Source organism: Homarus americanus, unplaced genomic scaffold (genome assembly GCF_018991925.1).
Source record: "Homarus americanus isolate GMGI-L3 unplaced genomic scaffold, GMGI_Hamer_2.0 scaffold54347, whole genome shotgun sequence".
Classification (NCBI taxonomy): Eukaryota; Metazoa; Arthropoda; class Malacostraca; order Decapoda; family Nephropidae; genus Homarus; species Homarus americanus.
The window spans coordinates 307405-335381 of NW_024715291.1; the positions used below are offsets into that span (position 1 = coordinate 307405).

Below are 27977 nucleotides of genomic sequence, written 5' to 3' on the forward strand. Positions count from 1 at the left end.
ATCTACCTACCCAGCACCACGAGCAATGCCATCTAGGGACGAAACACGAGTATGACTAGTCTTAGTTACCACTCCGGGGTTTCCCTTCTCCATATCCTGGTTGTTGCGTCACCTCCTACAAGTCTTCTTCATCAACTCCAGTCCGATGAGAGTTCAGTTTACTCTGGGAAGTGACCACAGGATCACCTATCCTGGAAACCTACGGCACAGTGACTACTTACCGTCTTCTACAATACTCAGCCTTACTCGTCAGCCATCTCAGCTCCGCACTTAAGTATTTGTTACCTTATATTGCCTCCCCGCCTCCACCTTGCTTCAAAATTATTGTATGTTGTATAAATATGTTTAGGTTAAGTATGGTTAAGGGTAAATTATAGAAAGCTGAATATTTTGTTAAGGAATTTATGGTACTTTATTATACACAACAAAAACTCGCATCCTTTGTCTACCCTTTTATTGTCCGATTGTCTTTGTTTTTTATTTGTTGTTGGGATCTGGGTAGACTTTTAACTATATTCTAAATCCCCAACTCGTAACATTATCCTTACATCATTTTTTTGCTTCTATTTTTCAATATTATTTTCTCCATGGGACTCTTCGATACAACTAATGATAAAGTAATATTTCCCGACCCCGACGAGGCTTAAGTTGACGCCACTCTTTCTCTCCAAGGAAATACTATTGATCAGGGGCGAGTGTCTTGCTGGCGGCCGAGGCAGAACGAGTCATTATATTTTTATATCTCTACTGCAGCAGACAGATGGTTCAGTGTGGGGGTCGCAGCGACGTATTTTATTCAGGGTGGTCGTCTGGATGAAGCCACCACACGTAGCCTGTCCGAGGGAGTGGAATAATGTACACTAGTTTACATTAATTATCTAATAAAATACGATAGGAATAATTTGTCGAAAACCGTAACTGACATAATATATTCCTATTACTGGATGATGCCCTCTTAAATCATCCCGTGTTGGTGAACAGGGTAACAAACTTCTAGAAACTATTTGCTAGCCGCGAGTATTGGGTGTAAACTATGTAGAAGCACGCGATGACATTTTTGCCAGTAACTGCCTGTTTGTGATCAATAGTAACGTTGTTGTATTGAGAGGAAAGTTGTGACCCAGACCACCAACACGATCACGGGCTCTCTTGTGGGGAAGTATTGATTAACTAACCTTCACTGGACTGTGTTAATGGCTGGCAGACCTCCACCTGCCTCCTCGCTGATCTTTCGTGTCGGAAAAAAACAGGACGTCAAAAAGTTGTCTTATACTTTTAGCTATATATACGGTAAACCTCTTGTTCTTCGTACCATATATGGATTGTTTTTTTTTACTAGTCATCAAATACGGAATAACGAAAAGCTTTCCTCGTGTCGCTGGTATTCTGATTAGAAAAAGCTCAATAATTAGGAAAGTAGGCAAATTAGGTATGAAAATAACTCAAAAACTCCTCAACACCACAAAAATAAAACATTAAAGTAACAACGCTAAACCAGATGATAAATGTTATACTAGTAAATTTTCTAAATATAGGAACAATCAGTAAAAGAATATATTGTCAATGTTCCTCCTATCTCGAACATTCCCTCTACACTTCTGGCAGCATCCTGAAGGAGTCATGTCAGTGGTTCACGTTTTATCCTGACGTTATGACAAGCAGCTTTCACCAGAGTATAAGCTCACCACCACACCCCACGACCACAAGTTAATGCCAGATATGAACTGTGTCGAGGGAACCAGCCACAACCGAATGCATAGTCTGTAACATACGATCACTTCATTGGTGTTAGCTCCTGAAGTTGTTTATTATATGCATACGTTGATTTACCACCTCTACTTGTAAAAAAATACAATAAAAAACTTACTCTACCAGGTAAAAATTAAAAAAGTGTATTTACCTTTTCTTTTCTTCGTATGTGTCGCAATACGAGAGACCATCATTCTTGTCACTACTGGATCACTTTGTCGTGGAAAAACAATAACAAAGAGGAGGCTGTCAAGTAGCAATGTGTTCCTGGCTCCTGTGAGAATGTCTGACTGCCGCGTTTTTCACACACCGCAATATTTTTTTTCAACTCGTACAATATAACCAAACTTCACCTTTTCTTACATTATCAAAAAGAAAAGTATACTGATATCTTTGTTTTTATTACGTTCCAGTATATTTATGTAAGTATACTAACCACATTACACATGTTAGAGTGTCAATAGAATTAGATTTCCACAGAATCCTCAAATTTCGTGTACCAGATTAAACGAAGATTCCTGGGATAAGTTTCGGAGTAGGTCAGGGAGGAGGTGGCTAGACCCTGTAGACACAATGGAGTCACGTGAGAGACTGGGGTGATACTGACGCAACGCTGACACCACGCATTGCGGTCCCCGGCCACCACGTCAGCTGCATACGTTCTACTCGGTCAGCATGCTAGGCATATGCACTACAGCCACCCGCACTCTAAGCCAGCCACACACACACACACACACACACTCTCTCTACTCAGTCACTACGTCAACTTTATGTAACCTTATCAACCACGTCAGCCACACGTACTCTTAGTATTAATTTACTCACACGCACTCAGAATCAACCAAATAATCTGTCTCAGCTAGCATAGGCACTCTTTAAACCAGACACACACTCTCTCTCTCTAGCCAGCTACATCCACACTCTCTAACAAGCTACATGCACTCTCTAAGACAACCAAACACACACACACACACACACACACTCTAAGCCAGCCCACGCACCCCCCTCATCACCATCATCACTCGTGAACTGTGTGTAGAAGGAAGGCACTATGCTCCAACTATAAGACCTGAACTGAGGAAATCAATGTCTCACGTTAGTCGCTCCCCTGTTTATGTTTTCTTCAGCATTATTCTTTTATTTTTTTTCCTCAGCGTCCTTCTTTTGTTTATGTTTTTACTGAGCGTCCTTTTGTTTGTTTTTACTGAGTTTCCTTTTGTTTATGTTTTTACTGAGCGTTCCTTTGTTTGTTTTTCTTCGGGGTTTGTCCTGAACTGACTGATATTAGGACAAGAAATATTTAAATTACGTTATACCATTTAAATAAACACTCGAAATGGTTGATTACCTTAAGTGGCAATGTCGTAGTTTACATGACATCATTACACCAAACTACGTACAGAGTATAAAGTTAAGATCAACCTACAATATATAGTGATACTCAAGGTCAGGTCAGGTCAGGAATTAATGCTGGAGCTTAGGTGGTGAGAGCCCCTCTGTGATCGCGGGTTTTTACTGAAGGTGGTGGACGAGTGTTGTGTTTCACTAGTCACGAAATCACGATCGTTAAGGAACTGATTCAACTGACGAATGACGATGGTTGGTATTTTGACATTCAACAGTAGCTGGTAGGATGCGCGCGCAGACAAAGGATTGTAGACTCGCGCAAGATTATTAATTCAATCAAGAGTAATTATATACTATTTGAGTAACTATTAGATATTACTTTAACTAAATATAACCTATATTAAATGCTCTTCAACATTATTAGATTAGCAGTTACGATAGTTATTTTGTTTGCTTTCCTTAGTGTCCTGTTGTTTATGTTTTCCCTCAGCTCTTTGTTTTATGTTTATGTCTGTCCTCAGCGTTTGTTATTGTTTACTTGTGAAAATAAAACTTTATAAAAATGAACATGTTGATATCGGAACATAACCTTTGAATAGAGACTAAAATTCCGAAGTGAGTTATTGATATTTCCGACCTTATGACCACACTCGTCCCGATATAGTGTCGTTAACCACATTCCATAGCGGGACAACGTTATGGTATCGGACATTGACGGCTTGGAAGATCAATAACCTAACCTAACTATCTGATAATAATGGATGCCCCTCGAAATCGAGGATGGCCGGCCCAAGGGCCACCTAGGCGTGAATTTGTTTAAGGTGTAGAATCTGTCGCCAACACAACAACCACACCCTGAGTTAACGAGTTGTATGACCCAGTGTCAAGGAATAGTCCAAGAAGACCGGACAACTCGCCAACTGCACTGGGTAACCATTACCCCGGAACACGGTCCACAAATCGATTAAAAACTCGGTTCCCAGTTACTGCTGGGTAGACAGAGGCAAATGGCGTAAAGAAACTTGCCCATAGTTTCACCCTGCCCGGGGATCGAACCCTGGGTCCACATCCTAAACAAAATATCATCAGGAGGTAGAATACAACATTTACTCGAGAAATTTATTTGTTTCGTTTACACAATTTACAAGTATTTATTACAAAATTTAATAACTTCAGGGGAAAAATTAGGAAATTATATTCGTTTTTCATCATGAGCAACGAGTCTGGTTTAACAGGTGACTCAAGATATACATAACACCAACACCAGGTGAGCCAGAGAGTAAGACGATAAATCCGGGTAAAGCTGTCACGTTATACCATTATACTACACTACCTTTATACTTACTGCTCTGAGTTTCTTACACAGAAGAACCATTTTATGTTGGGAGTTCATAACATAATAAAATATTTATTTTTCCTTATTTATTTTAATCTTGTAACATATAAGATCGCTTTAATGTAATGAGTTAATAACGATATTCTTTGCTTCCCCTTTTCTCACTGTTTTGAAGTTGTAGCATTGAACATCTTTGTATTGTTGTTGTTATTGTTTTTAATCATAAGTAACTATACCTCCCTCGTTCCTCTTATAAGATGTTATGAGAATATAACAAAAAAAATTCATTAATTCCTCCTGACGTTCTCAATTTCATAACACAATCGATCCATCGTCTCGTCACTCTTGGTCATGCCTCCCACAAGTGAACATACTCAACATCACAAGAGCGGGAAAAATAAATAAATACAAAATAAACCCAAGCTGATAAATGCTGTACTTGAATAAAAGAAAAACATCCCTCATGAAGGAAAAATATTATCAGTCAAGTGGGGAAAGATTAAAACTAAGCAGACTAACTACAGCTAAAAATGCCATGTAAATATAGTAATAGATAGAAATTCAATGACAGAGAATGAAAATAAATACAGGAATAAGCAACAAAAGAAGAGAATGTAACTTTGTCTTTTTTCAGTTTATGCATCTTTTTCTCTTATATTAGTTTATGATTCAGGCAGCATTAGAGAAGATATGAAGAACGCTTAAGAGGTTACCATGGTAGACAAGATCATGGTGACGTCATAGGGTATACACTGAAGGCCTCATAATGTTTATCTTCGTTCTGGCAACCTAAAGCCAGGTAATTCAGTGTCATACATACATACATACATACATAACATACATACATAACATACATACATAACATACATACATACGTACATGTCTGCCTACGATACAAATTCTACATCATCACGGGTCATTATCTTGCTGTAGGACGAATATTGCCATATAAAAATAGATATAATTATCACAAGTATAAACAGGAAATAACGTCACCGCCCTTACAAGTAACCCGAGTGTTTATTGTTCCTGTTGTTTACTTTGTTTACAGAAGAAAACAATTGTAAATCCTTCAGTAGACAATAAATTACGGCAGTTTTATAGTGTAGGTGGGAGGGTGGTGGGGTACAGCCCAGGGAGGACGCGAGGTGAGGGGGGTGGTTGATCTGTAATAAGGAAAAGGAATAATCTTGTTAACGGACCAACTTGACCGATTAACAAGTTATGCGTAGTGGCAGATCAGATCGGAGTTGGAAGTGATAATCAGTCCACCAGCCTCGACCAGGGTCTGACGTAGGTACTGGGAGACCAACTCAGACCAGGAATTTATGGAAGAGCCATATGTTAGACCGGTTTAGACCATTACCTGATGATGGAAGGACCGGGAGACCAACTCAGACCAGGACTTGACAGTATAATCTTTAGTATACCACCCTGACCAGATCTGATGGAAGGTTTGGTAGGTCGGGTTAAGCCAGGGCTTTATCACACCAACCAGTAGGCCAGTTCAGACCAGGACCTGGTAGTAGACCCAGTAGGCCAGATTGAAGGCCACAAAGAGTAAAGGGAAGACTGCACGGCTGGTCTGGTCTATTTTCTTGGCCAGGTCTGCCTCTCTACGCCAAGCCACGGGCATACACGGCCGCGTCACGCCCTCCACGCTGGATCCATCTGCTTCCACCGTCACCACGCCCTTTGTACTACTACCAAAAGACGTCAGTCGCTGTGCCTGGTGAAGGGATGTTGAGCGTGACAACTGAAAGATGATCAAATATCCTATACAGTGGACGAGGAACTGATCCTTTGATACTTAGATGAAAATAATGTTCCTAAAAAATCATAGAACGAGTTTGTAAGGGTTTAGTGCCCACAGTTGTAGACTTAGACAGTCATACAGACAGGTAGACAGACACACACGTACATACATACACACACACGCTTACACACAAATATATACACACATATGCACTCCTTCTCACAGCTTAAAGAATTACAGGACGACAATTAACGTAGGGCAAGAGAGATAGGTGATAATGTAGGTAGGTGGTGGTGACAGACAACTCTACCTGTTGTGGGTGGGAGTAGGTGGACCAAAAGAGGAACCTTCGCTTGTGTCTGCCCAGGTAGTTGACCAGCGTAAACTCCACTAGTGCCAGGAACACGAAGGCGGTACACGACCCCATCCAGATGTCCAGCGCCTTCACGTAGGACACTGGCGGACATAAGAGCGACACAATATAGATAAAGACTTGAGTCATTAATATTTACACAAAACTCTGACACTGGCTATTCTATACTTCAATTGCTACTCATCATTGCAATATTCAGGCTAGCCATTAAGGAACAGTATACTGAACATTTAAACATTCATATCTAACGTCATGGACCGGTGCTTCGTGCTTGAATATTCAGGTACACTATTTAAGGTTGAGCTCTTGATACTAGTCTGACATTAACTTGTAACGTCCCAGAGGAGAGACTTGATACATTTATTCCACATTGAAACATCCACCTCTTTATACTTTCACGGTGACACCATTTTTCTTGATGCAAATGTAAAAGATATATATTATGGTCGTGTGAGTCGATATAGAGACGTGTGGGAGGTGGTCGTAGGGTTGATCGTGGGCTGTGGTCAGTGGAGGTGGTCGTACCTGCAGGAGTCTTGTCCCTGAAGGCTGAAGATTCTGAACACACGGTGAGGAGTGTGGTGACCCCCAGAGTGACCCGGGAGGGGATGGCATCCACATCGAGCCAGAAACTAACCCACGACACCACCACGATGAGGGAGGTAGGGAGGTACGACTGCACCAGGTGGTAGCCGACGTTACGCTGTAGCTCAAACACCGCCTGTAGGCAGCTGTAGTTACCTGATGGAGGAAGATGGTGGTGATTAATTTCTTCCCAGTGCTTTTATGTGCGTGTGTCCTTGATTATGTGCGTGTGGCCTTGACTATGTGCGTGTGTTCGTGCCTCGGTGTGTGGTTTCCATGTCTTTGTGTGTCCTTGACTTTGTGTGTCCGTGCATGTGGTTACCTGTACGTATGTATGTGTGTGTGCATGCATGTGATTGATTGTGTGTGTAAATATTGTGTATACTTCTATGTGCTAGGTATTTTTACGGTTATATGTATGTATATATATTTCATGTAGATCCACAATGAAAACGTGGATAAGATAAATCTTGATAAAATCACACGGGAAAAGGGAAACAACGGAGCACCTTAGCTTTCGTCTTTATTCAAGACATCTTCAGAGGCATGGAAGGGATCCATTTATTTCCCTTCCATTCCTTGATATGCTTATCATGAGAAATGGCCAAAACTACAAATTTAAGGTATACAGAAAGCCCACACAGGTAGACAGTTTCATTCACTTTTTATCGAATCACCTGGAGTCTACCAAAATGTCAGTTTTTTCTGCTATGTTCTTAAGATGTCTGCGTATTTGTGACTCTGAATTTATTGACGATGAATTGAAACACATTCGTTCCATTGCACAGAAACTCGGGTACCCTTCTGTGTTTGTTGATCGTTGTTTTAAAAGGGCTAAAAAATCCTTTCATTCCTCTCAAACCAGACAAGTTCCTACACTTAAGAATATTTTGACTTTGCCCTATCGTATCGTAATGAATTTGTCCCGTTAGTTCGGTCCCTCAAGCTTCTAAATATTAATGTTGTTTTCAAGTATGACTCGACCATTACCAATATGTTAATAAGAAATAGCCCAAGTTTGAATGTAAATGGAAGTGTTTATTATATTCCATGTAGCAAATGTAATGGTAATTATGTAGGACAGACAGGAAAAACACTGCAGCTCAGAATCAAACAACATAAGTAATAATATCAGAACAGCATCTGAAAGCAGTGGCTTGTTCGTTCATGTTAGGAATAATAATTATCCCATTGCTTGGGGAAAAAGCTTAGAAGTTATTTAAATCATCTTGTGTCACAGAAAGACTTCTGGTTGAAGCTAGTTTGATTAAGGAATTAAAATCAATAAACCTTAGTGATGGTCAGTTCAAAACTGATAATATGTTACATAAATTTATTTGTCAGTGGCCCAAGGTTAAAAATGCTTTGAAAACCTTTGATCTAGATGTATGATAGTTATTTAGTGAGTCCCTTATTTTTGACCTGACCTGACTAGTCACGTCACCCCCCTTCTCTTAAGCTCCTCTACGTGTGTGTTGGTATGGGGATTAGTGGATGACATCATTATGACCTGACCTCATGTTTTTAAGGTCACCCTGTATATTTAAGCCTCACTCTGTCCATGTAATCGAGTTGCCTCTGAAGATGTCTTGAATAAAGACGAAAGCTAAGGTGCTCCGTTGTTTCCCTTTTCCCGTGTGATTTTATCAAGATGTATATATATGTAACTAAGTATGTGTATATGTAACTATGTATGTATGTATATATTTTTATGCCTTTATTAGCAACAACAACACCTGGTTGTGAGTTGAAGGGGGAGTCAAGCCTCACCTATATGGAAGGATAACGTACAGGTGTCAACGGTGATGTCCTTCACCTGGAACTGTGGCAGCTGGAGATCTTTGTACATCTTGATGGGATCTTGGTTGTACCACACCAGTTCCAGCTCCCGTGTTGTCTTGGCGACTGTAGGAGCAAGATGTTAGAATTGTTACAGAAACTCACGTACAGTTGACTCCATTCATAACAGGTACAGTGGCTGGCGAGTTTGGTGAGATGTGGCACCACCGCCCACCAGACAACAGGTAGGAACCAATGCCGTTCTACTTGGTAATTTATATTAAAACTATAACCCTGTAGAAAATGCGTCCATTCACGGATAGAGGGAGGACTGCTTATTTAGCATCCTTAGTCTGGTTAATATAGTGAGGATAGTTCTGCCCATTCTGCTAGTTGTACTACGATGTAAATAAAAAGTGGTGCCACATCTCACAAAACACGTCAGCCACTGTACTCGTAATAAATGGAGGCAACTGTACAGTACGTCTGTCATAATACAAATTATTGCATATAAATAACCATTGTTTTTTGTTTAGCTTTTAGATTCTTACGCATCTATAGTCAGACTACAACTTACAGCTGGCGACCTGGATGAAACAGGTCTGGTGGTCAAGAGGGAAGGTGGACATATCCATCATACAAGAGAACCTGAGCTTCATTCTGGGGGAGATACACACCTAAAATTATTTTGTCTGGGAAATTCCCGTAAAAAAAAAATCCTCTTCAAAAGAAAAAAAGGAAAATAATTCTTGAACGTAAAATCTATAAGCCAAAATAAAATGTGGGATATAAATGTGAATTGAAACTTTGAGTAAAAATTATGAAATGAGAGACATTTGATAATCCTGGAAAACTACCTGAGGATGTAAAGGATAGATCCGTCGGGATATATCCTGACGAGGACATTGGGGACGGTGACGTACTGAAAGTCACCATCTTTAGCATTAGGGAAGTACACCTCTGGCTTCCACAACATCTTGACCAGCGTGGGGTCATTAGAGTCGAGGGGCCGCACGAGGGAGCCGTTCAGGCGATGCTCTACCCACCGCTGACGGAGGTACAAGTCCACGGAGTAGTCCTGCCGGAGATGAGGCGTGAGTATAGGCCAGGATAACGACTGAATTGAACTTTAACAGAGGAATGTTAAGATCAATCAGGATAATACGATTTAAGAGCGTCTTCATTTTATTTAATGGAATGGCTTCGTCAGGGTTGAATTAATGATTATTTTATTAAGATCACGAGAAGAATTGTAACCACAGAATATTTGACCTTAAGAATAACAACCCTAACCTAACCCCCCCCCCCGCAGATAGCTCTCAAGACTCTAATATGTTTAAAGACTGTCTCCATTAATCACCAGGTGAAATAAGCCTAGGTGCCTAATCTCCACTATATCCCATTAATATATATGTAAATATCTACAGAGCTGTGGATTATTTCCTTGGTATTTGTCAAAACTTCTAATACAGTGATGTGAATTATTCATACTATGCAAATTAGAGTGTATATATTCTTGTTACTCTCAATATGGACGAAAATCTAATACATACACACACACAAATCTAGGCATCCGATCATATAATTGTGTACTATAAAAAGATAGTGGACTGATGAATAGTTTGCAAATGCTAGATTAGTCTTAGAGAGATAAAAAGAAGAGGAGAAACAGAGAGTAGTAAAGACAGATGGAAAAAGAGGAGAGAGACAAAATTACTTGAGAAGAGAAACAGTGCGAGAAAGACTGTGACAGAGAAGGAGATGACAAGAGAGGGAGAGATAGAGAAGGAAATCGATGAATCACAGAGAGACAGAGGTAAACAAAGGGAGAGAGAGAGACATAGAAAGTGACAAGAGTGTTCAGGTATACAAGTAAAAAGGCAAACAAAGTATCCTCACCATCTGAATTGGATTGATCGACCCAAAGCTTCGTATGTAGAGTTCAATGGTGACTCTACTGGCGCCATCTGCAGGAAGAGGAGAGAAGCTGTAAACTGGAGGAAACTGTATCACTCGCTCCAAAATGACATAACAAACGAAGGATTTTAATAACCCTACCGAGACAACAGGAGTCGTAGTGTTCGTTTTGAAATTCAATGGACCCCCTCAGTAAAGATACTTCTTGGAGTGTGTGTACGACTGTGATGGCATTGTATATAAGGTTGGTGGTACACTGAAGACGTGATGGGAGTTAGTACAGGTAAAATGGAGTTAGTACAGGTAAAAGGGAAATAGTACAGGTAAAAGGGAGTTAGTACAGGTAAAAGGGAAATAGTACAGGTAAAAGGGAAATAGTACAGGTAAAAGGGAGTTAGTACAGGTAAGAAAGGGAGTTAGTACAGGTAAGAAAGGGAGTAGTTAGAGGAGTTACACACGAACGTCGTTGTATGTTATCTTCCCTGGTCAACCGCACACAATCTGGAACATTTGAGCAGCCAGCCCCCCTCTCCCTCTACGTAGACGGTGTGTTATCATGGGAAGACAAGTCATAAAAACAGATTGTTTCCATTTCTCAGCGTGAGCGAGCGAGACAGTCTGAGCAAATGTGGCCACTCCTGGACGGTGGAAGGTCACACAACGCCCAGATGCACTTTCATCTGAGACCGTACCTAGGAGACCGTACCTGGGAGACAGTACCTAGGAGACCGTACCTAGGAGACCGTACCTGGGAGACAGTACCTAGGAGACAGAACCTAGGAGACCGTACCTGGGAGACAGTACCTAGGAGACCGTACCTAAAAGACAATACCTAGGAGACCATACTTAGGAGACCGTGCTTAGGAGACTATACCTGTAAGACCATGTTAACAAGACTATGCCCATGAAATCATAAATACCGAGTCACATCAAATTTGCATTGAAAACAGTGGACTTTCACTGCCTTTACATGTGTGCATTTATGGAAAAACACACACACACACACACACACACACACACATAGATATAAAGACAGGTAAAAAAACAAACAGGTAAACAATATGACAGACATAACAGATAGACAGACAGGAATATAGGTAGACAGACACAGGATACAACTGTCCAAATCACCACCATTATTACTACAGTACTCCTTCACCAATAACCATCTTCATCATCATTATTCATCACAACCTACACCACCATCAACACTATCACCATCACCATTACTAACATACTCCCCGATCACCACTACCACCACGATCACTACCACCACCACGATCACTACCACCAACACCAATACCACCATAGACCCCCAATCACCAACCACTACCACCATACCCCCCAGATCACCACCACCACCACCATCATCACCACTATCCCCCAATCACCATTAGAACCATTAACATCCTCACATTCAACATCACCATTACGTCCTTTCGCTCTGGTGGGGAAAAAAAAAGAAAATCGTGCCTGCCGCCTTGACTTCCCACTCTAATTATACACATGTTGACTGGTCGTACCTACACACCTTCACTCCCACCTGATAGAATCTGGACTTGGCTTTTTCCTGTGTTAATTAACGGGGGAATTATTATTTGCGGAGCAGTATGAGGGACCTGTCGTAGTCTCCATCGGTGAGCGTGTGTTGGCGTCGTCCCCGAGCGAGAAAATTGTCTCCTTTGACTGGAAAATTAATAACTATAGGATTGGGAGAGCCGGTGTTGTTGTCCTGGTAACGAGTTAAGAGGTATCAGGACAGGTGGAGGTGAGGTTTGGGGGAGGGTGTGGGGGAGGGTGACCATGGACAAGCGTTGGAGGAGAGAGTTGGTCATGATATTAGTGATGCCCAGGACAGGTGTATGGTGAACCTCCCTTAGGTGTGTGTGTGTGTGTGTGTGTGCCTTTAACATTTGTCGTAAGTTAAATATGTAGTCGTCTTACCTGTATGGGCGGTGGTCGTACCTGTATTGGCGGTGGGTGTCTGCCGACGGTCGTAGTTGGCAGGGTTGAGGAGAGTGTCCACTTTACGTAATTCAGGGTTAACGCCAAGACCTCCCAGCCGCCTGTAACACACACCACACCTGTATTAGAGGAAGGCATACAAGCACACACTACACCTGCCAGCTCATATACATTCAAGATAATACAATTAGGCAATTATCCATATTTAGTGTAATTAAATACACCTTCCATTTCAACAGTTCAGGTGAATACATTAAAATTTTGAAACGAGACATTTGTTAATAATGATCAAAGTAACATTTAATGCCTCACAGATTCACTGGATATAAAAGCATCAGACTGGAAGGATCAGATCCCTTACACCTTACACCTTGCTGGGTTTAAATGCATGAGGCTCAAAGGGTCTTAGGGTCTGGTGCCCCGAGCTGCTGGTCTTAAATACCCCAGAGGTGAAGTGTCTCAGAAGGACGGGATTACACACACAGACACACACACACACGTTGAGGTAAACATCCATTCTACAGACGCCAAGTTCAACTGTCTTTAACAACCGTAAGAAAGTTTCCTCTACGACTATTAGCAATAAACGGCCCTGGTCTCCTATTGGCTGTCGAATTGGGAATGTGTTTTGGCGGACGTAGGAAAACATTTATTTTTATCCAGACAATTTTACTTCATTAACAATCGTAACTATGTGTTCCCCATAAACGACCTGACAGACAGACAGACAGACAGAGGCGTAGCAGCTAAACTGAGAAACTCAGAGACTGAAAAAGAATTTTAAACAGATTCTACAAAAAAATACGACTGGGAGGGGGAGTAGAGTGAAGGAGGGATGTGTAGAGATGGAGGGGCTGGGAGGAGGAGGGAGGGATGTGTAGAGATGGAGGCTGTGAGAGGGAGATGTGAGATGGAGGGGCTGGGTGGAGAGAGAGAGGAGATGTAGAGATGGAGAGGGGCTGGGTGAGGGAGGGATGTGTAGAGATGGAGGGCTGTGGAGGAGGAGGGATGTGTAGAGATGGAGGGGCTGGGAGGAGGAGGGAGGGATGTAGAGATGGAGGGGCTGGGTGGAGGAGGGAGGGATGTAGAGATGGAGGGGCTGGGTGGAGGAGGGAGGGATGTGTAGAGATAGAGGGGCTGGGTGGAGGAGGGAGGGATGTGTAGAGATGGAGGGGCTGGGTGGAGGAGGGAGGGATGTGTAGAGATGGAGGGGCTGAGTGAGGAGGAGGGATGTGTAGAGATGAGGCTGGGTGGAGGAGGGAGGGATGTGTAGAGATAGAGGGGCTGGGTGGAGGAGGGAGGGATGTGTAGAGATGGAGGGGCTGGGTGGAGGAGGGAGGGATGTGTAGAGGACAGTAGGATGATGGGAGGGAACTGTTTTAGGAATTCTCTCTCTCTCTCTCTCTCTCTCTTCCTCTCTCTCTCACCTGGATTTAATGCCACAGTCTGTAAAGTTTCCTTCCCTGATATATTGTGGAAAGTTGTTGTGTGTGTGTGTCATGATTTGTGTGTGTGGTCATGACTGAGGAACGAAAAAGACGAGTCACCGAGGGTATGGTATTGGTTAAAGTGTGGTAGAGGTAATCTGGTGGATGTGTCTGTGTTTAAACTATGGTCACTGGTAATATAAGCACCCCCAATACTTAGCGTTATCCTAACCTAACCTAACTAAAACCTAACCTATCCTAACCTAACCTAACCAAAACCTAACCTAACCTAACATAACCTAACGTAATCTAGAGATGTGAAATATTTTACATAAGTCTTCTCCAGTTCTCCGGAAGTTAATCTCCGCAGGAATAAAATTGTAAAGCTTTCTCAGTCAAAATTAAGAGAGAGTAAAGGACAGATAGACAGACAGATAGACAGACAGACAGACAGACAAAGTGAGAGAGAGAGAGAGAGAGAGAGAAAGAGAGAAAGAGGTGATACTGTTGTCCCGGTCCTCAGTAATAATAATAAAATTCTTCCTGTCGTAATATTAATGGCTGCTGCTGTAAGTACACGTCCAGGTGACAGATGGTATAAATTTTTATCACCTGTAGAGAACCGACCAGTCAATCAACCAGCTAGCCAATCACAGACCAGTCAATCAACCAGCTAGCCAATCACCCATCTAATCAATCAACCAGCTAGCCAATCACAGACCAGTCAATCAACCAGCTAGCCAATCACCCATCTAATCAATCAACCAGCTAGCCAATCACATACCAGTCAATCAACCAGCTAGCCAATCACCCATCTAATCAATCAACCAGCTAGCCAATCACAGACCAGTCAATCAACCAACTAGCCAATCACCCATCTAATCAATCAACCAGCTAGCCAATCACAGACCAGTCAATCAACCAGCTAGCCAATCACCCATCTAATCAATCAACTAGCCAATCACAGACCAGTCAATCAACCAACTAGCCAATCACCCATCTAATCAATCAACCAGCTAGCCAATCACAGACCAGTCAATCAACCAGCTAGCCAATCACCCATCTAATCAATGAACCAGCTAGTTAATCACCATCCAATCAATCAACCAGCTAGCCAATCACCCATCCAATCAATCAACCAGCTAGTTAATCACCCATCTAATCAATCAACCAGCTAGCCAATCACCCATCCAATCAATCAACCAGCTAGCCAATCACCATCTAATCAATCAACCAGCTAGCCAATCACAGCCAGCCAGTCAATAATGTACTCGAGTAGATCCGCTTATCTAAAATCCGGCTCAAGATAGTGCTATTCCTTAGACTCTTCAAGCCACGGGGTATATAAAGGTCAAAATCCTTATAAATATCTTAGAAAATAGGCTTTATTGCAAAGTGTGTGTGTGTTTGTTTGTTTGTTTTTTTTCGTTTGTTTTCATTATTGCGAAAGTTTGTTGTTGTGAGCGATATTGGCAAACGAAGTCGAAGCTTTACGATGGATTTTAGCGAACGGTAATGGTGTGTTGAGAGAGAGAGAGAGAGAGAGAGAGAGAGAGAGGCACAATACAGTTCATTCGAGAAGAAATCCTTACAGTTTCAGACAATGCAGCTGCCCTAAAAACAACAACCTACACTACAACGCTCTTGAGATAAATCTGCGAGAGTGTGTGTGTGTGTGTGTGTGTGTGTGTGTGTGTGCTGTGTGTGTGTGTGTGTGTGTTTTGTTTACATACTGCTTTCACATCTTTAATGTCGCTAAATATAACAATGGAAGATGTTTCTTTTTACGTAGCTGGTTGTAGGAGGAGGATTGGGGTTAAGAACAGAGAGAGATGGAGACATTTACTCGGATTAAAAAAAAGGAACATCATACGCCCGCCACTGCTGACGAATGGCAACAACCCTGAAATCTAACCATTCAACCCAAACTATCGTACAGCATTGAGTCCAGGTTAGGTTTTGACAATACCAATAGGTAGAAAGATATATGTTTAAAAATAATCACTGCAATAATATAGTTCTTGATGAAATTGTTTCCTCTCTTAAGTCATCTTCAAGAGAATATTATACCACCCCCACAACATCAACACAAAACACGTCACCTCCTCTTGCGGTCTTATTATTATTATTATTATTATTATTATTATTATCCTCCTCCTTCGTCAGGGTAGTCTCGTGCACCTTGGGGGAAGCCTCCTTTGCCACAACTCATTACCAAAATCACAGCCCGAGTAATGACCTTATTAACCAGGCGTTTATGTGACACGCATGGTAGAGGTGTGGGGAGCTGGGAATGGACGAGGGAAGAGGAGGGGAGAGATGGGTAAAGGAAAGGAGAGATAAACGGAGGAGAGAAGAAATGGGTAAAAAGGAGAGAGAGAAGAGATATCCATTTTTTTTCTTTCTTTATCCAATTATCTATCTCTCTCTCTTTCTCTTACTCTCTCTACATCCACATTTTCCTCTTCTTCTCAAATCATCCATAAAAATGATTTACATAACAGGTAAACCACTACTTACGGTACAGAGCATCACTATCAATCATGTTAAATCAGGATTCCCGCATCGCCGCTTCTACCATTAGCGTACCGTACAGAGCGTCCCGTGGGGCTCAGTAATGACCCTACGTGTATTATAGGATCGACCATACGAGTCTCCCCTATCCCTCACTAGTTGTTGGTCCTATGCTGCCTCTCTCATTATTCTCATCTCTCCCCTATCCTCCCCAACCACATCACTGTATCTCTCTCCTATCCTCCTCAACCACATCCCTGTATATCTCTCCTATCCTCCCAACCACATCCCTCTATCTCTCTCCTATCCTCCCAACCACATCCCTCTATCTCTCTCCTATCCTCCCAACCACATCCCTCTATCTCTCTCCTATCCTCCCAACCACATCCCTCTATCTCTCTCCTATCCTCCCAACCACATCCCTTATCTCTCCCCATCCTCCCAACGACATCCCCATTTCTCTCCCATCCTCCCCAACCACATCCCTGTATCTATCCTTCCCAACCACATCCCCTATCTCCCCCATCCTCTCAACCACATCCCTGTATCTCCAACCACATCCCTCTATCTCTCTCCTATCCTCCCCAACCACATCCCTCTATCCTAACCTCTGTCTCCATCCACTCCTCCTTCTCATATATCCACTATGATCCAAACTGCCGCTTGCCCCTTGCCCTAATCTCCCTATCAGCCTCCCCTGCCATAATTTCCCTCTCAGCCTCCCTTGCCCTAATCTCCCTGAGCCTCCCTTGCCCTAATCTCCCTGAGCCTCCCTTGCCCTAATCTCCCTGAGCCTCCTTTACCCTAATCTCCCTGAGCCTCCCTTGCCCTAATCTCCCTGAGCCTCCCTTTCTCCCTGCCTCCCTTTCCTAATCTCCCCTCCCTTTCCCTAATCTCCCTGAGCCTCCCTTGCCCTAATCTCCCTGAGCCTCCCTTTCCCTAATCTCCTGGAGCCTCCCTTTCCCTAATCCCTGAGCCTCCCTTACCCTAATCTCCCTGGCCTCCCTTTCCCCTAATCTCCCTTCCTTTCCCTAATCTCCCTGAGCCTCCCTTTCCCTAATCTCCCTGAGCCTCCCTTGCCCTAATCTCCTGAGCCTCCCTTGCCCTAATCTCCCTGAGCCTCCCTTTCCCTAATCTCCCTGAGCCTACCCTAATCTCCCTGAGCCTCCCTTGCCCTAATCTCCCTGAGCCTCCCTTGCCCTAATCTCCCTGAGCCTCCTTTACCCTAATCTCCCTGAGCCTCCCTTACCCTAATCTCCCTGAGCCTCCCTTTCCCTTATCTCCCTCTCAGCCTCACAACCCGTGCACCACCTAATGTCCACCGTTTACGATACCTTCATTAACTCTCTTGAACTTTAATTAGTATTTACATCATTATTTTGTTATTATCTAAAGGTCTTATGAACCCATTAATTATTATGATATATTTTAAATTAATGATTGTTGTTATTCTAATTGGTTTTGTTATTTGTCATTAGCGTTAAAGATGTTATAAATTGAAGGTGTTTCCGAGACATAATATTCAGTAAAAGAAAGGAACGTTGTAACTGGTGAAATATGTACATTATATACACAGGTAATTAATTATCCACCTGAGGAATAATAATAATAATAATAATAATAATAATAATAATAATAATAATAATAATAATAATAAACTAAACACACTTTCTATTAGGGACTCAGTGGGAATATTCTGCCAGCTGGTGTATGGATTTAATAAATTCTACGGATTTAAGAAGCCATATTAAGGACCTCCTAACTTTGGGCACTGGGACGTTAGGCCAATGGGAACCAACTATAGACTTTATGATTTAAGCTGAGATGATGACTCTCTCTCTCTCTCTCTCTCTCTCTCTCTCTCTCTCTCTCTACGTAGATACATAAAAGAGATTCGTGGAAAAGGGAGATATAAATTAGATTCACAGCAGAAGTCGAGAATTAATTTGAAAATCACAGAACCAATTGACATCTTGAGCGTCCCTGTAGAAGATCGATCCTAAAATTTGGAGTTAATGAAGTGTTTACGTTTTAACCCAGCGCCTTCTGATTTATATCATTCACTCCGAAAGATTAGTTTATGGCTACTGGTGTATAAAAATACTTCTTCACTTGTATTCAAATGTGATATTGTTTAAAATAATTAAGATCACGATAGATAAGAATAGTACAGTAGAGAGATTTATACTTGGTTAGGTTACTTACCTGAAGGTGGAAATCTGTTGTACCGAGATGGAAGCCAAAGTCAGTACGAAGGTCAGAACACGTGAACTCATCTTTCTGACGGGTTAATGGCGTCAGTAATTAATGGCGTCTAATAGTAGCCACTTAATGGAGGCGGCTTACACCCTTGTCTCAGTTAATGCGTATTCAGTCACTTACGAACTTAAGAGAGAAATTTCACTGTGTTTCTGTCTTTAATCGTTTTAGTTTTCTGTTGGCAGGAAGTTACGTAACGTCTGGTTGGTTGTCTCACGTTCTGAAATAAAAATAAAATAAATCAATAAAATACTCTAGATATTCTACTACATGAGAAACTATTGTGAACAAGTAGAACGATAAATAAGACAAATTTCTACGTTAACTGGAGAAATGGCGGGAAAAAATTTAGCCCATGTGTCTCCTGTCAGCTCTAACACACTTCCATCTCCCATAATCATTAGTTGGTGATGAACTAGTTTAGGTATTAACATTATTATACACTTAACGACCTTAATTGATGAAGTACAGTCATAGCATCATAACGACAATATCACCTTTACATACACAATAAGCGAATATGTTAGCAACTTATTAATAGACACTAAAGATTGTAAAAAAAAAATGAATAAAAATATCAGTGATAAAACAAGACCAAAGACACGGGCAAGAACAGGTCCTTGGCCAGGTGTGTGTGTGTGTGTGTGTGTGTGTGTGTGTGTGAGCCTCGCCAGAATTAAATCATTAAAACTTAAGTGCCTCGTCTGACTTGGATAATATTCATAGATGGAAAAGTTTCCCATTCTCTTTTTCTTTCTCGTCTTTAGTATCTTAAGTGAACCATTTGTCTGTGGCGTAATGACGGCCTTGCTGTCCGTCTTCCAATCACTTACGAATTTAAAGATTTTTGTTACCTTTTTCTATTAGCTGTTCAAGAAGGAACTTTACCCAAAAATGATTCATAAAAGCCAAGAGCCTTAGTCCCTGGCTGTTGTTTTGAGTTTATCTGTAACCTGGATAAAGAATTAACCTCTAGTGTTCATCGGCCGAAGGAGTGAGTGATCTTCCCAACACCTCAGTTAAAATATTCTTCGTGGTGAACTAATTACTTGTTAAACTCTCTCTATTATAACTTATGCTTTTATCTTTTAAACTGTAAAATCTCAAATCTTTAAAGTCAATAAAAACTCAGCATTTAAAATTAATGAATGGCATTTTTTTAGTATACAAAGTACCGTCGCCAGAAACTCGATTCGAGGAACTTGTTGATAACACTCAGTAGCAGAAATGGGATCGTAAACATTCGTGACAGAGAGAAATTATTGGAGTTGGGTTCTTTAGAAATTGTAATCTCATATTTCTTATCTATTTACATATAAAAAATCCCATTCTTACTCAGGTAATGTCGCACAGTAGCCTCGGTGTCGTGTTTGGCCGCCATCCTGGAGTCTGAGGTGAAGTGAATCTCTTAAATTCATTATCACGTTTCCGGTTCGAGGGTAAATTAACGTATGAATCTTTGAGGCTCCGGATTCAGATTCTGTCTAGTACGGATTCGTTACCGTGCAGAAAAACAAAACACTGCCTGAGTTAAAAAATAAATAAAACGAAGTGAATCTTTTCTCTCAAATTTTATTTATATATAACTACTGACAGACTAATTCCCACCACAAATTGGGTTTCAAATTGAGGTTACTAAATTGTGCAAGGTCTTGAATCTCTACACACGGCTCCTTAATTGCCTATTCGAAGTTTTAATTGAGCAGGTGAAGACTTCGGCACCCATGTGAAGACTTACCTGATTAACCTTGGCAACTTGACCCCCCTCCCGTCGGTCTGGTATAAAGGTTGTTTATCTGCTTGTCCTCACCTGCTGTCTTCACCTGCCGCCCTCACCTGCCGCCCTCACCTGTATACGCGTCTCTTCAACTAATTAATATTTCATTCTTTCCCTTAAATTTTACATCATGAGTTCAATGACAGTAATTCATGGTTGTTTTTTTCGTTGGTTATATACATACATGCACTCACACACACACACACACACACCTCCTCATTTTCTCGTTTCTCAATTAAATGTGAATTCTCCATATAATACTTATAAGCAGAAGCAAATGTCTGTCTGTTAAGTGACAATTATAAACAGACGAACAGACACAACTGACAAACCACAACAGGCTTTAGGATGACAAACAACAGAATCAACGGCACCAGGGTAAATTATGCCAACAGAAAACGGTAAACGGGTGAAAGTTCCTGTTTTACTTAATTACTACAAGAGTGGTGGTGGTGGTGGTGGTAGTGGTAGTGATGATGGTGGTGGTGGTAGTAGTGGTAGTGATGGTGGTGGTGGTGGTGGTGGTGGTAGTGGTAAAGGAGCACCTTGGGGCCTAATTTGTGTATCTCACGTCTCCGGTAGACCCTAGGGAGATGGGAAGAGAGGAAGAACGTCCGGTTGGGTAATGAAGGTGAGGGTCTTGTGACACAGTGGAAACATCTCTCTCTCTCTCTCTCTCTCTCTCTCTCTCTCTCTCTGTTATTGCCTTACCTATCAAGCTCCCGGCAGACCACAAAACAACACCTCCTAGCGCTACTTGTCAACCTCCTCCTCCTCCTCCCCACCCTCGTTCCCCTCTCACGCCAACGAGTCAGCTAAGCATTTTGTTTTTATCTCTAACAGAAGGTAGAGGCCATCCTTAATGCTCTGTAGTCCTCACGCGGGAACAGTGAAGGTGATATTGGAGGCTGTTTCTCTCTCGTCTCCCCATCCCCCATCACCACACTCCCCCGTCTGAAGTTTCTCGACTAATCTCGTGCGGTACTGTTATTGTTGTTGTGGTTGTTGTGGTTGTGGGTGTTGTTGGTGGTGGTGGTGGTGTTATTATTGTTGTTGTTGTGGTGGTTGTGGGTGTTTGTTGTGGTTGTGGTTGTGGTTGTTGTTGTTGGTGGTGGTACTGTTATTGTTGTTGTGGTTGTTGTGGTTGTGGGTGTTGTTGGTGGTGGTGGTGGTGTTATTATTGTTGTTGTTGTAGTTATTGTTATTGGTATTATTTATGAACCTGTTTGAAATGTTACAACTTAGGGAATTATAATAACCACTTAAATCATGAACACTTAAATCCTACAGTAAGAGACCAAACACAAAAAGGTCATTGTTTATTTTGACAGTAACTTACGGCTCTTTTCTACAGTGTTAAAAGGACCGTGTAGAATTGGAGGACTTAGGCGTTATTACTGTATCATAAAAGGAAATTAGTTCATATACGGTAAAAGTTGTTTATTTACATTTCATCATAACCTAACCAAACAATGGATAATAATTACACTGTATACATCAAAGTCCTTTATCTCTTTAGTAATCCTGTCACAACCTGGTTCACAATTCCTACGGTTGTTACTCTCCAAATATTGACCTGATCATTTACCGTCTATGTACCGGAAATGACGGATCATCATGACGGTGTGTTGACAATCTCTCATCCTGTCACAAGATTCCGTCGGGCTCTATCTCCTACCATTACCAGATTAAACCCCTATCCATCCACCCACTGACCCACCCCACCCCACCCCACCCCAGCCCACCCCGACCTCAGCCCACCCCCACGGTATTTGGTGTGAGTGAGAATTCTTGGTTACTTGAATAGGTGGAGGTAATGTTGTTATCCTCGTCTGTTTAATTGTTGGTCTGTGTTTGTCAGTGTGTGTATCTCTCTCTCTCTCTCTCTCGCTCTCGCTCTCTAAATGTGTCTTTCTTTCTTTCTTTCTTTCTTTCTTTCTTTCTTTCTTTCTTTCTTTAACTTTTCAGGGTCTACTGTATATGCGTTTGTCCTCTCTCTCTCTCTCTCTCTCTCTCTCTCTCTCTCTCTCTCTCTCTCTCTCTCTCATTACACTCCAAAGTTACAGAAAATTAAATACACAAAGGCATTCTTAACTCCAACAACAACTACAACTACAACAACTACAACAACAAGAACAACAACAACGCAAAACTTACATCTCTCCCGAAAAATTAAACAAATATGGAAAATCTTTAAAACAAAAACAAAATATCGGTACTGTATCGGGACGTAAACGATGTGGAGGGATAAATTCCTATGTTGGTTATCGGGACATCACCTTTATTGCTATTACATTCCGATATCGTAAAGTCAATCGCTTCATACAGTCGAGTATAACGTTACGATGCTGGGAGTTTAATGATTAGAGGATATCTAACCTAACCTAACCTAACTTAACCTAACCTATCTTACCTAACCTACCTAACCTACCTAACCTAAACTAACCTAACCTAACTTAACCTATCCTACTTAACCTACCTAACCTAACCCAGCCTAAAATAACATAACCTAGCACAGATTAACCTCACCTAACTTAACCTATCCTACTTAACCTACCTAACCTAACCCAGCCTAAAATAACATAACCTAGCACAGATTAACCTAACCTAACCAACGTTCTAATATCGTAACTTTAAACACTTCAAAAAAAAAAACTAAAAATCATATTATGGTCTTTCCTCCCTCCATCTCTCCCTTCCTCCTTACCTCCTTCATTCCCCCCTTTCCTCCCTCCCTCCTTCATACCCCCTTTCCTCCCTCCCGCCTTCCCTCTTACCCTCACGAGTTCAATGCATTAGATAGACTGGCTGTGATCAGGGACTCTTGGCTGGAGCTCTTGAGTTGTGTGGAGTGTTGACTCTTAGGGGGTGAGGGGAGGATACATTAAGGGAATAAATGAGAGAGAGAGAGAGAGAGAGAGAGAGAGAGAGAGAGAGAGAGAGAGAGCATCTGATTCACTCCACGGTACCCAATTTCGAACCTGGTGGAAATAATATCGAAAATTGGTCGGTCTCAATATCACTTTGGCATCGTGTATTAAACCAGATATTGTCCCATATTGTACCAGTCCCTTCATCCACCATCGTCCCATATTGTCCCAGCCCCTTCATCCACCATCGTGCCATCTTCAGACGTGTATAAGATTGGATACGTTCTCTGATAATGGCGCTGATATCACTGACCGTATGTTAGAAGAGATCCTCTATGAGTTGTGTGTGTAATAATAATAATAATAATTAACGGTTTATTGAAAAAGTTCTGCAGCCCGAAGGCTGAAAATATACATTGGACATAAATGACTTATTACATACATTGGTGGTTTAACAAAAGCCTTCATTAGGGAAAGGTAAAGGAACATACAGTGAACATACAGATTAATGTAGGTGTTGAACAGCAAACTCGTAGTGTAGTAATTCCCTCGCAGATGGTGTTATGAGGGGCCTCACGTGGTGTAGTAATTCCCTCAGATGGTGTTATATGAGTGAGGTGTGGTCCCAGGCCTTCCTATCGTAGACGGATTAACACATCGCTGGTTGTTGTTGGGTCTCACGGGCCGTTATCATTGGGTACCTGGGACCTCACTGTGTGAAGGTTAACTTGGGTACGACAGTTACTGTTGAGTTGTTCTCACTGACTTAAGCACTGTTCACCACTGTTCACCTCTGTTTAACACTGGTTCCGTTCCTTTCCTAAATGAAATTGTAACTTCTGGCGAGAACTTGTTGATATTCCGGTAGGGAGGGAGGTTCAGGGGAGGGGGTTGGTATGGGCCAACTTAACAGTTGACCTGGCTGCTCCGAGAGGAGCGCCAGGTACGTCTTGACCCTTCGGTGGTCAAGGATGTGTGTGTGTGTGTGTGTGATTGTTCGCTGCTATCGACGTCACGAGACACCCTCCTCCCCCCCTCTCACCACCCCCCCTTTCACCTCACGGAGCAGCCATCAGCATCCATCGCAAGAGATAAGCCCGGTATTCTTTAAGTTTTTATTTATCTCGTGTCCATTATTCAAAACAAACATCGATGGCGGCACGGAATTTTCTTGAAATACTGACAGAAAAATCGTATTATCTTTGGTTTGGTTAGGTTAGGTTAGGTTAGATTAGGTTTCGGAAAGTAAATTGATGAGTTTCCAGTTTTAAGTAACATAGAAGAATAACCACACGATAATACTTGTCTTCTCTTATCTTCACTACTTAATGTCTCTATGATAATGTTACTAAATATTAGTAATCACATTAACGTCTTTTCTCTCTCCATCCTCCCTCTTTCCTCCCTCCCTCCCTCCCTCCTTCTCCCTCTCCCTCCCTCTCCCTCCCTCTCTCTCTTCCTCCCTCTCCCTCTCTCCTTCGGATTTATTTTGATTCTTTGTTTCTTTAATGTTTCTCTCTTCCTCTTATTATTTTCTCTTTCTTATTCTTTATTGTCTTTCTTCATCATTTTTTTCTTTCTATTTTACTTATGCCTCTCTCTCTCTCTCTTCATCATTTTTTTCTCAGTAACTCACCCACGTTCTATCTGGATCTGTCTCTGATCTGAAAAATTTAACGTGTCAATCTCAAAATGGTGTTTAAAATGGACAGAAAAATTATGTGAAATCAAAGAGTGAGGATGTGACCACCTGGGGCAACGGTGAACTCAGAACCATTGATGTTGGTTACCCCCAGGAAGTTAGTTCTGTCTCTGCCTCGAATCACTCTCTGGTTTGTCTTCTGTCTTTTCTCTCTCTCTCTCTCTCTCTCTCTGTCTACCCATCTCTATCTCTCTGTCTCTCTCTGTTTTTATCTTTTTCATCTTTGTTTCTCTTTCATCTCTTTCTCTCTCTGCCTACTCCTCTCTCTCTCTCTCTCTCTCTCTCTCTCTCTCTCTCTCTCTCTCTCGCTTTCACCAACAAACAAAATAATCATTTATAACTATAGTAATTAAGGAACTACTAACAAGCGAAACAAGTAACTCGTCCCAGAATATACCAATCAAACAGAAAGTTTACTAAACAACTAATAAACAAGTTCTCCCTATCCCTGTAAACAACTAATGCACTACATAACACTCAACAGTAAACAACAACAAGTGACGTAACAGGTAAACAATAAACCGAGTATAAACAATAAATCATGATCAACCAAAACAAATCAAGGTTGTAAGCAAACACAGGTAAACAAGAGATATATATATAAGCAAAGAACACCTGTAAACAACGAAAAGGTGATTAAACTAAGATAAATTATATATCCAGAGAGAAAAATATCGAAAATCAATTAGTAGAGTAACAAACCCCAACTTGATTAGCTAAACAATTCCCTCTCAATCAACCAACGTATCACACACACAGACACACACACGCACACACACACACACAATCACAAATACCATTCCATTGTTTCACTTTAATGGAAGCCAGTTAACTCACCCCTTTCAGCCTACGTCGTTAATTAAAAAGTGACCTCAAACGATGTCATTCATATATGTATGAGCATTTTTTTACCTCAACTAATTTTCGCTTAGTTAAAATAAAAACAAAAACTTATCTCTGGTAAAAACGTTCTAAAAAGTGTGACATATATTTTTACTCTATATATACTTATCAATAGACTTATATAGAACATTAAAAAAAACCACTACAGCAACATTTAAAACACCAGACAATCTTACTCAAAACGTAACGAAACTTCTTCAAAAAACACACAATAACTCTACCGCAGTGTTGCCAGTACTGAGTGTATTCCTGTAGGATGAGAGGTACCCCACTACCACCGTCAGTTCACTGTGTCAGGAGCTACTGGCCGCCACAGACAACGACACCGACAATTATTAGAGTTATAAAAATAAACAAAAGACGATCATTGAAAATAATTGAATCGTCTTTAGGGGGGGGGGGGAATCACGCAACAAGCGACTCAATCGTTTACTGAGTTATCTCCTCCACTGCATTCGTTGACACAGTTGGAAGTTTATTTGACGTAGATAACATTTCACTTAGGGTCTTACCAATAAATTTATCAATACATATTTTTTTCTCAATGATTTTAGTCTTGAATCAAATCTAGAATAATCAGATCATAATATGGAATGAACGTTTGGTTAATGTGGATAATTTTACACCTCAAGTTTTATAAAGTTTAGATGAGAATATTGTATAGTATTTTAAATGTTGTTTCAGTGTTCTTCTACCAGTGTGTTCATATTTACCTGTGTGTTAGAGGATCTTTATCTCAACCAGGTAATGTGTTCTGTTCAGTGACTTACACATTACTACGTGTAAAGGTCTTTTTATATTTTCTAAACTTTATGTATATTTCTTATAGGCTGTGGTGATGGTGTAAGTCTTACTAAAACGTTGACCAATAAAGGTAAGGATCATAATTATTACAAGAGCATACACAGGTAAGGAAATTGAGCATTCTCTCTCTCTCTCTCTCTCTCTCTAAACTCGTAATTTTCTTTCAGTAACATGAGTCAGAGGACTATGTAAACAAACAAGAAGTGTTACCATTGTCGGCAAGGAATAACACCAACTCACCGAGCAGTGTTGCCAATGTCCACCAGCACCACTACAAAGGTTACACTACCTCTCGACACCGTGGCTGGCGGCAGACTGAACCAAACCAACCTGCTGCTGCTGTTCCTGCCCCCACCACCTCCACCTCCACGCGCTCTTCCTTCATGTTCCTCCCACTCACACCTTCCTCATTACTCACACCTTCCTCTTTACTCACACTTACCTCACCACTCATCATCCTCACCACTCATCATCCTCACCACTCATCATCCTCACCACTCATCATCCTCACCACTCATCATCCTCACCACTCATCATCCTCACCACTGACCATCCTCACCACGCATCATCCTCACCACGCATCATCCTCACCACTCAGTGACGGAGGGAGGGAAGGAGGGAGGAAGGGAGAGGGTGGGAAAGAGAGAGGATGAGAGGGAGAGAGGGTAAGAAGGAGTGAGGGAGGGAGAGAGGGTAAGGAGTGAGAGAGAGAGAGGGTGAGAGGGAGGGATGGAGGAAGAGAGAGAGAAAGAAGGAGAGGAAAGTAATGAGGGAGGGAGGGAGGGAAGGAAGAAGAAGGGAAGGGAGAGAAGGACGAGGAAGAGAAGGATTAATTTCATATTAGGTTTGCCAGGTGTGTAATCTTGGGGCTTAAGCCATGTTGTCTAGTGGCAGAGGAGGTCCAGGAGATCGTA

The 27977-nt window shown here is 41.6% G+C and overlaps 1 protein-coding gene across 1 annotated transcript; it reads right to left on the reverse strand.

The window, feature by feature from the left end:
- Window positions 1-5581: 5581 nt before the first annotated feature.
- On the reverse strand, window positions 5582-27371 carry LOC121857554 (glycine receptor subunit alpha-3-like). The gene is made up of 10 exons (XM_042353640.1): window positions 27304-27371; window positions 18954-19227; window positions 12808-12908; window positions 10825-10892; window positions 9783-10003; window positions 9503-9585; window positions 8917-9051; window positions 7087-7302; window positions 6499-6644; window positions 5582-6161 (listed from the first exon to the last, which is right to left on the reverse strand). The coding sequence occupies exons 2-10, from the start codon at window positions 19022-19024 to the stop codon at window positions 5940-5942; spliced, it is 1263 nt and encodes a 420-aa protein (XP_042209574.1). The 5' UTR covers window positions 19025-19227; window positions 27304-27371; the 3' UTR covers window positions 5582-5939.
- Window positions 27372-27977: the final 606 nt, after the last annotated feature.